We start from the raw sequence: 9,699 nt of genomic DNA, 5'->3' as shown, positions 1-9,699 counted from the left end.
TGTTTCTGCCAGTTTTTCAGGGAATGAATTAGGAATAACGCATCTACAGTAGTTCTGAATGAATAGTAGATTCAATTGTGATTTGCCACGTGCTAGAGAATTGTCATCTGGGCTGACCCAATTGTCAGCCTTGTGGCTGACCCAGGCCTTTGCCCTCCAGGCCGGGGCTTCTGCCTCCAGATCCACGAAGGAAGACTGCCCAGGACTCGAGGTGGGCATCTCCCAGCACACGCCTGCCTGTGCCAGCCCCGCTCCTGGCAAGAAGGAATCATCAGAAGGAGGTCTGGTCAGGCCGACACAGGCTTCCCTGGGCCAGAGGCAGTTTTAAAGCAGCTAAGAATGGACCTAGGCTTTGCAACCTTAAGCACATCCCCCCACCCTCAAGCAGCTTTAAGTCATTCTGAATTATATTCAGGACACTGCGCCTTTCTGTCAGGAGTGGTCTTCTATCGGGAAGAACCTTTCTGTCCTTCAGTCCCCTTTGATGATCAAATGTTCCCATCTTAGGGGGTCTTGGGGTGTTGGGATGACTTTTTCAGTTCTCTAGGTTTGCTTCCAGGAGGACTCTCTGATATGATTTAGTATATTTTTGACAGTTTTACTGTTTAAACAGTTTATTATTTACACAATGAACCCTAGCGAACCCTCTCCTCCTGCTTTCAGGAATCACAATAGGAGGAAACCAAGGACCCCAAGCATGGAATGGTTGAACCCCAGGCCTGGCAGCTGGACTCCCTCTAGAGGCCACTCTGGCCTGAGTCAAAACAGTAGGACCATCCCTCCTGACCACGCTGGAAGTCCACGCAGGACATTTTACAACTCAGCCATCAGCAGGCAAGGAGGCTAAGAAGCCCTGCACAGAGTCCCAACTGGAAGACAGAATTTTTTTTGTGCACTCTCTTAATTTTTAAATGTTGGCTCAACTTTCCACAATTTTTTCACAGTGGTTATAACAATCACGGAGGAAAATGAAAATGCATAGAGCTGGCCGGAAGGCATCTGCAGACATTTCAGCATCTCTCCACGAGGAACTGAGGCCCTCTGTCCCAAAGCCACGGAGTGTTTGGGAGTGGTCCCAACGCGGCCGCGAGCCCAACCCTCCCTTCCCTGGCCTTTGCCAGCCGCGTAGCTAGCGCGGTGCTTAAGACCCGCACCGCGCCCAGATCCCCGCAAGTTCAACCAGCCTTCTCTCGTTTAGATCTTTAGAGCACCTGCGTGCAGGTTAAATGCCGCCCCCTGCGGAGAAGTGGCTATAAGTAGATCTTTCAACCCCCAGACGAGACCCGTGGGAGAGGAGGACCCAGACCCAGAGGCACCCTCCGCCTAGAAGGGCCGCCGCCCCTCGGCTCCAGGTACCCCAAATCACTCCCCACGCCTCTGCGCACAGGAACCGGTTCCCAGTCCGATAGCGTCCCGCCTCGAAGAAGTCTCCCCACCGCCAAAGACGGTCGAGCCGCGGAGCCTGGGCTTGCTGCCCTTTGAGCTCCGGGGGCGGAGCCAAGGACCGGAGCGGGCGGTAACGGCAAGAGGCGCCGCGGGGGCGGGCTGAGGGCGGGGCAGGAGGACTGCGGAGACGCGGCGGCGCGGGGCTGCGCAGAGTCTTCTCGTTGCCCCGCGGAACGGCGGCCCACTGGGCTACTGGCTGAGGCCTGGTGGGAGTAGAGCCGGAGCCGAGCTCCGTGTCGACCGCGTGGTGCTGGGGAGGCTAGAAGACCGGAGAATAGTCATGGCGCCGCACAGAACCGAGGCCCGAGCGTCTGCGGGCGGCCTGGGCGCCGAGTAGCTAGGCCGGGCCTGAGCGCGGGCGGCGGCGGAGGTAGCTGCTTCCGCGCCCCCCGCCCTCGCAGGCCCCGGGCCCAGTCCGCTGGCGATGGTGACACATGCGACGGCGGCGGCGCGCCGGCGGCAGGACCATGGTTGAGCGCGCCAGCAAGTTCGTGCTGGTGGTGGCGGGCTCGGTGTGCTTCATGCTTATCTTGTACCAGTACGCGGGCCCGGGGCTGAGCCTGGGCGCGCCCGGCAGCCGCGGGCCGCCCGACGATCTGGACCTCTTCCCCACTCCCGACCCACACTACGAAAAGAAGTACTACTTCCCCGTTCGCGAGCTGGAGCGCTCTCTGCGCTTCGATATGAAGGGTGACGACGTGATCGTCTTCCTGCACATACAGAAGACGGGTGGCACCACCTTCGGCCGCCACCTCGTACAGAACGTGCGCCTAGAGGTGCCCTGCGACTGCCGGCCCGGGCAGAAGAAGTGCACCTGCTACCGGCCCAATCGCCGCGAAACCTGGCTCTTCTCCCGCTTCTCTACCGGTTGGAGTTGTGGGCTGCACGCTGACTGGACGGAGCTCACTAACTGCGTGCCTGGCGTGCTGGACCGCCGCGACCCCGCCGCGTTGCGCACGCCCAGGTGAGGCCTGCCAGCTGCGCATGCGGTCGGGGCCAAGCGTTTAGCCCAGCTTGCGGCGGCTCCGGGGGCTGTCCTGGGCCCACTCTGCCTCCCTCTGCCCTCTGGTGACCCCATTGCCCCCAGCCCTGCTGGACCATCTCTTCCCCCGCGCCAGGTGCTGGAGGCCCCAGCCACTAATCTCACTCTCCCCTTCCGCCTCTGCTTTTCCCCGTCTCCTTCCGGGCTGTGCGTAGCTGGGCTTCCACTGGGTCATCGTGGTCTGGTGTAAAATGGAGCCGACCCCAGTTATAAGCCCAGGCTGGCCTTGGGACGTGGGGCACGAAAGTGGGTTCGCGTGTGTGTGTGTAGCGCACCTGGTGTGTCCGCTTTCCTGCGCGAGTCTGATACCCAAAGCTGAAGTGAGAAGTGGTGTGACTTTATCCCTGCATCTTTGGAGCCCCCATCCTGCCTTGAGGGGACTGGAGAGGCGCTACCAGGGAAGGGTGATTATCTCTACTTGCGTGTGCAAGTAGAACAAAGGCTCGAGTGTGACATGGAGGAGGGCGGGAGGCAGTGCTACTGTGCCAGAACCAGGTGTGAACTTGCTTTGAAAACTGAACAAAAGTGGGCCAACGGCCAGGTTGGGGGAGCTGGGCTGGTCTGGGACAGGTGCAGCCAGGGGCTACCTTCCCTGGGAGCTCCCCATTTCTGTGGAGGTTGAGGGCACAGGGCTGACCTGTGTAGGGGACAGCTCTTCTGGGAATCACTTTGTAGCCAGAAACCTAGGGCAGTGCGGGCCTTCCGGTGGTTAAAGTTGGGATGTTTTTTCCTCCTGTTGGTGTTGGTGCTCTGTGGGGCCTTCTTCTCAAGATACTTGTTTTTTGTTTACAGTTTATATATGCCTTAGGACTTCCTTTGCAAACCAGCTGAGGTGGAAATTTGTGTGGCCTGTGTAGCCTTGTTTGTGGACACTCTGTGTCAGGAAAGTTCAGAGTCTCTCCTGAGTCTGGAAGATCTGGAGCTGAGTAATGTCCATACATTGCTCTCTTCCTGCTCAGCCCTTCAGTCCTTTTCATGTGGCCTTTCTCAACTGGCAGGAGTTTGGGGCCGTAGAGCTTGGCAGAGGTTGTGGGGGGTTCTTCCCTTGTTTGTGTGTTGCCTCCCCGCCCCGCAAAAAGAGCAGTCCTCAACTGGAGGGATAATATTCTCTATAAGCCCCAGAGCTTATACATCTTGTCTCTCCAGAGCCCATGAAGCATTGTTTCTTGCCCACACTTGGCCTGCTCTGAACAGATGCACTTTCCTAACCTAACACCCATGTCTCTGTCTCCTGCCCGCTATGATTCAGCCTAGCTGTGCTAGACTAAGCTTGGCCTGAGGGCTTGCAGCTGCTTATCCACAGCAGGCCCTGGGAACTGGGCACTGCCCAACCCAGATAGACCCAGGTGGGCACCACCCTGCTTGCAGAAAGGAAGGCAGGGGGACAGACACCATCCTGTCTGCCAGAGGGAATTAGCTCTGGAGAGCGCCTTTAGGGAGAGTATGCAGAACCTGATCTGAAGGCTGTGGTGAGGCCTGAATCAAACTGGCCCAGTAGATACGACTTTGGTGCTAGTTTGCAACCAGGACACAGGTTGATTTTCCCTTGGCGTCACCAGGGTAAAGGGTCCCTGGACTCTGTTCTAGAGTTTGTCCATGAGAACAGATTAGCCTCCCTCACAGACAGAAGTGGGAGGCTCAGGTGGAGCTTATTGCTGCAGTCCCTACCCCCATGCTGTACCAGGTGAGTCCCAGTGCCCCTGCCTGTGTGTAACAAGAAAGGAAAATAAATGCCATATGCTGTGCCTGGTCCACCAGATGCCTCTTGCTGCAGTGGGCTGTCAGCACCCCCCTCCTGGCCTGGAAGTTGCTAAGCTCAGCAGCATCAGGCCTGGTGGAGGAGGGGCTTCCAGAGTGATCTAGAGGCCTTTGCTCTCTGTCATCCACTCTGAGAGCTGTCTCTGCTACCAGGCAGGTGACAGACCTTCACCTTTGCTCTTTTTCCCGTTCTCCTTTCATTTCTGTTCCAGATGCTAGATAGATTGCTTTTTTTAATGAGCTTCCTCAAGAGGCCAAGGTATTCTTGGCTTCCGAGTTTACAAGCCTACCTGCACTGTGGTTTATCTGCCAAGTGTTCCCCTAGTTTGTGGAGGGTGGGTTTAATTCTCCCATTTGTGCAGAGACCTAGAACTTGGAATGGTGGCTGGCCCTGTTCTCCATGGGGTGCCTGAACCCAGTAGTACCTAGTTTCATGAGTCTCAGATCTCACCCTCAGCCTCCTTCCAGTAGGGCCAGATCCCACCCCTCCCTGTGGGTATTTAAGTGACCCCCTTGCTGGTGAACTGAGGAGAGGTAGCCCTGGCTCTGAGAGCTGTTTTGATGGAGCCCTTTCTGTCATGAGGGGCACTTACCCCAAGCCTCTCCCAGTTCCTGGGGCCGGTGTCTGCGGTATTTTTTTTAATGTTTATTGACTTTAGAGAAGAGGAGGAAAGAGGAAACATTGACTGGTTGCCTCATGTGCGTGCCCCAACTGGGGATAGGCCCACAACCCTTTGGTATATGGGACAATGCTCCAACCAACTGAGCTACCCTGCCAGGGTAGTGTCCATGGTATTTTTAGATCTAGGAGAGATGGGTCTTATGCAGGAAATGAGGATATTCACAGCTATCTCTCATCACAGGGTGCCACCTACTGAGCTGGGTCTGTGTTTAAGTCACAGATGAAGGTGGACAGGTTTTCAGTGCTTTCCTGGAATATGATTTAGAACTTAGAGCAGCTCTTAGTGCTTCTTGACTTGGCAGACAAGAACAGGTGTATGAGGGAAGTATTGGCAGGTCCCTTTTTCATCCTGTGTCCATTGAGGGGGCTGCCACACTTCCTGGCATTAGCTAGGAATGCTTATAAGGCCCCTCAGGAAGGACTGGCCTTGAAGAGATGTGGCTGCCTGTTTCCAAGATCTACTTTGGTTAGAGTGTCTCCACACTCCACACTCTTGTGTTATCTTGTAGGGTTAGAGTGGTGCTCCTTAGGTCCAGAGCCCTCCTTCCTGTTTTCATCTACCTGAATGGGACAGAAGATACAGGGTCTTGCCTGAGTTGCCCTGGAAATGTCCCTGAAATCATGTAGACTTCATTTGGAACTAACAAGGGCATTTGGGATCTGAATGTGATTTCTGGGCCATTTCTGTAGGCTATTGGCCTGGCTTCAGCCACATCCTCTCTGCAGCAGGGCCACCCTGAAGACCCTCTTGGGCTCCCAGTATCTGTGATGGTGCCTTGCAGAGACTGCCTCCCTGTAGGACATACAGAACCTAGAAGCTCTAGCATTGAGATTGTGTGCCCTGTCAGTTTCTGCAGCCTCATCTCTGGTCACACGCCCTCCCTCCACCATTCCAAAGTCCCCTCTGGTTCCAGAAATATGCCTGTGTTGCCCTCTGCTCAGCTTACCCTCATCTCCTCCTACAGCTCTGCAGCTATATCTCTCCCTTCAGCCTCCTTTCTGCTGCCTCTTACTCCAGGAAGCCTTCCCTGGCAGCGCTTTCTTGCCTTAGGTATCCTTGGCCATTCTCATTCCATAACATAGCATGGAATGAGCATCCTCTTATTCCATAGCATGTTGGCTGGCCAGATGCCAAGTGGGTGCTGCCCACAGGTTGGCATCAACAAGAACATTCTCTTGGACCCACAGCATCTCTAGGAGCTGTGATTAGTTGGCTTTCCCAGAAGTCAGGGCCCCTCAGGCAGCCAACCCAGTTGAGCAGAGTGAGATTAGACTGGTTCTGTGACTTTTTCTGTGGCACACAGCAATTCCCACCTTACATTCACAGACGCTTTCTTCTGTACCATCAAGAGAACAAACCCACATTTGCCGGCAGTGGGGCAGAGGTCACCTAGGGCCCAGGACTGGGACCAGTGAACAGGGCCCGGCCACCTAAAGGACCTGGTTTGGGTGCCATCATGGCTGAATCACTTGGAAAGGACTTGGATTGAGATAAAAAAGGAATCTGAAGTCAAAATATTGAGAATTATATTTTCATTTAAAAAAAAGAAAAGAAAAAGGAAAACCTCTTGTAAGCAAATGCATGAGAACTTTGTTTTTAGGCACATTTTTAAATGGCTTACTGACGATTTTTTCAAATGGTTCTCTGGCTTGTGAAATAGCCACGCTCTGGAATGCCTGTTGCCATAATGCACTGTACGACTTGCAAGACCAGCACATCTGTACTTGTAGGCACTTCACTTGTGAAACCTGGGGCTGTGCGAGTGGATTGGACCGCTGTCCTGTGGCACTGGCTCTGGTTTGGGGTCTTGTCTGCTCCTTGTGGGCACACCTCCTAGACTTGGGGCCCAGGGACAAGTAAAGCCCCATCAATAGGGGTTTCTTTCTTAGTATGAGGTCTGAGAGGTTTGACAGCTATACTTTGGACGTAACAGGTGGTTGCTGGGGGCATTTGTTGTCCTTAAGGGGCCCTGAGTCTTTCTCTTTCACGTCCCTCTCTTTTTGTTGTTGTAAAGTAATGACTGTGATAGATAATTGAGACTAAAGTATAAAAGTCATCCTATTCTTCACACATACTTTTTTTCTGTAATTGAAACCATAACATAAATTCCCCATGAACATCGATCCATGTCATTAAAAATGTAACACATCAGGAGCTGTAGGTGCCCTCTAGTATGCCGTCATTGATTCTGTGGTGTTGCAGGTGCTCACTTCTGACTCCTGTAGCAGTGCTTCAGGGGACTGGACATCCTTGTGTGTACATATTTTGCATAGCTGCAGTTTCCTTTGGAAATTTCTAGAAGTAGAATTTCTGAGTTGAATGGTCTAAATGTTTAAATGCTCTTCATATAAATGTTAAATTACTTTTCAGAAAGTCTGCACCTGTAATGTTGCCACCTGTGGTAGTTGAGTGCCTGTCTCAGCAGCACCCTCTTTGGAACTGAATATTGTAGGAGGCTGGCCCTTGTTTCCTGAGCACTCAGTAGGTACTTGGAGTGGGTCTTATTTGGCCCCTTACCCACACAAGGCAGGCATGTGACGATTGTCCCCATTTTCCACACAGGAAAGTCAGGCAGGGCCCCCAAAATTTGGGGAACTTGCAGACTCCCCCAGCCCAGAAAGCCAAGATCTGGCATCTGGATATCTGTCTATCCTGAACCCTGTGTGCCTGCTCAGTACTCGGCTGCAGCAGGGTACACTGTCAGTGGGTGAGAACAGTAGCCAGCCATTGGGACAGACCAGCCTGGTTCGGCATGTGTGGGCTTCTAAGACCCTGGACAGGCATGGGAAATTGCACAGGCTGACTGTGTCATTCAGTTTACTGGAAAACATTTGGCAGCCTTCATTGGAGTCAAGACCCTAATCAAGCCACATAATCTTAGCTCTGGCAAGGTACCTGGGTGAGATTTGCTGATAGCATGGGTACCACTGGCCACTTAGAACATCTGTGGCCAGTGCCTCCTGCTGCCTCTCCAGTGAATAGGGCCGTGCTCCCTGCCACCTGGCCCTGTTGGAAGTGTTGTGCAATACACCAGTATGTGATTCAGCTGGTCTATGGAGAGCATACAAAACTGGCTGGGGCTCAGCCCTCTCCTGACAACATATTTTCTGAGCATTTTTCCTTCGTAATTGCCTATAACAACATGGATGCTTACTGGCACCCCTGCTGTCCTTTCCCTCGAGGCCTATACCTTGACCTCGTTTTCCAGCACTCAGAGGTGAAAAGGCATGTTTATAAGAAGATTTTCATCTCTCAGGACTTCTGTTCCTGCCTCTTCCAGAACTCAGTTCTTTCTCTTTCCATTAAGTTTTTGTTGTCTGTCTGTGTTTTTCTTTCTTTGCAGAGGTGGGGATGTTATGTAGAAAAAAGTCCCAAGCTTGGCTGGGACACAGAAGATGAAATGTTACCCCAGCCACAAAAATAGGCTGGCATGTGAGTAGTGACAGCAGAAAGTACGACCTGTAGCATCTAAGTAGCTTGTAGCTGTCTGTACACATAGTTTTTCAGGATAGAAGTATAGATAGGAAGTTGTGCTCTTGGAACCACTGTTAGGTTTCCAGAGACACCCTCTGACACACACAGCCAATCACAGGGAGGACAAATTGGAGCAAAAGAGGGTAGGGCTCTCCCATAGGGACAGGCAGAGGCCCAGGCATTGGTGTCCACTCTGCCCCTGAATGCACACCTGTCCCTTTCTGGCTGTGGGGCTTGTGGCCTAATCTGTGTTCCTCCCTGGGCCTTGTCCCAAGTCCCCAGCTGATAGGGCCAGTTATTTTGGAATAGTATGGGGTGCACATACCCAGAGACCAAAGAAACCTAAAATGCTGGTTCCAGACTGCCTGACTTGCAGTGGACACTGTTAGATATCAGGGTCAGCCAAGCGAGTAAAGGGAGGCAGCTGCCCAGCTGCTAGTGACCCCAGCCTCAGCTTGGGCCTGGGGCCTGTCTTCTTCATGCTAGAACAGAAACCTGGCTGGGCAGCCTTTCTCTCCCACCGTTACCAACTGCACCTTGCCAAACTCCTGGCCAGCTTCAAGTAATGCAGCTTGACCGGCCTCACCCCACAGGGCTGCCTACTTAGACCTCTCTTGAGGTGCCTTTGGTTGGCCATAGTGTTTGGAGGCCCAACCTCCACCTGGCTGTTGGTGTATATTCACTCAGCCAAGCACCATGGGGCTGGGGCCCCAGCTCACCAAGGTCTGCCTATGAGGCAGACATGCACTGAATTTCACTAAACCACTTCAGGGTCTGGAGTCCTCTCTATGTAGGCAGGGCCCTGAGGCTCCAAGGGAGACTGAGGTATGGGGGACTCAGCCAGCCTACCTGGAAACTGAAGGAGGAAAGAGGAGTCCCCAGAACAGCCTCTCTCACCTTGTATCTGGAGTCAGATATGTCATGAGCACAAGGAAACCTTCTCTCTGCGCCTCAGTCCCCACCTCCGAAATGGGAATGTGCAGTTTGTCATTTGGTTCTGTAGAGGATCCTGTGTGACCTCATGGCTCCTCCAGCCCAGCTTGTATTCATGTCTTGTGGGAGCCTTGGCCACTTGTAATCCTTTAGAGTTCTGCAGTCAGAGGTGGAACACAGGCCTTGCTGCTGGCAGCAGTGCCCAGGGCCTCATCTATAAAGCTGGCCATCAACAACCTCCCACAGCACCGCAGGAGGTTAGCCGTGGTGGCAGAAGTGGGGCCTGGTGTGCAGGGGAGCCTCAGTGAAAGTAGGTGGCTCTATGATGGCTGAGTATACGGCCTGTGTAAGGGCTGCATGTAC

The 9,699-nt window shown here is 53.4% G+C and overlaps 1 protein-coding gene across 1 annotated transcript in view; it reads left to right on the top strand.

Annotated features, from left to right (window-relative positions):
* Positions 1 to 1,564: 1,564 nt before the first annotated feature.
* The window catches only part of HS6ST1 (heparan sulfate 6-O-sulfotransferase 1), a 46,649-nt gene continuing 38,514 nt past the window's right edge, over positions 1,565 to 9,699 (top strand). Inside the window, exon 1 of the mRNA XM_054575078.1 lies at positions 1,565 to 2,410. Coding sequence (XP_054431053.1) covers positions 1,881 to 2,410 — 530 coding nt within the window. The 5' untranslated portion in view covers positions 1,565 to 1,880. The remainder of the gene's footprint in view (positions 2,411 to 9,699) is intronic.

The sequence above is a fragment of the Pteronotus mesoamericanus genome, unplaced genomic scaffold, assembly GCF_021234165.1.
Source record: "Pteronotus mesoamericanus isolate MK-2021 breed Mesoamerican mustached bat unplaced genomic scaffold, CSHL_Meso_final contig_27, whole genome shotgun sequence".
NCBI lineage: Eukaryota > Metazoa > Chordata > Mammalia > Chiroptera > Mormoopidae > Pteronotus > Pteronotus mesoamericanus.
The sequence above is the reverse complement of the archived record's forward strand: the minus strand, read 5'-3'. Positions and strand labels throughout refer to the sequence as shown.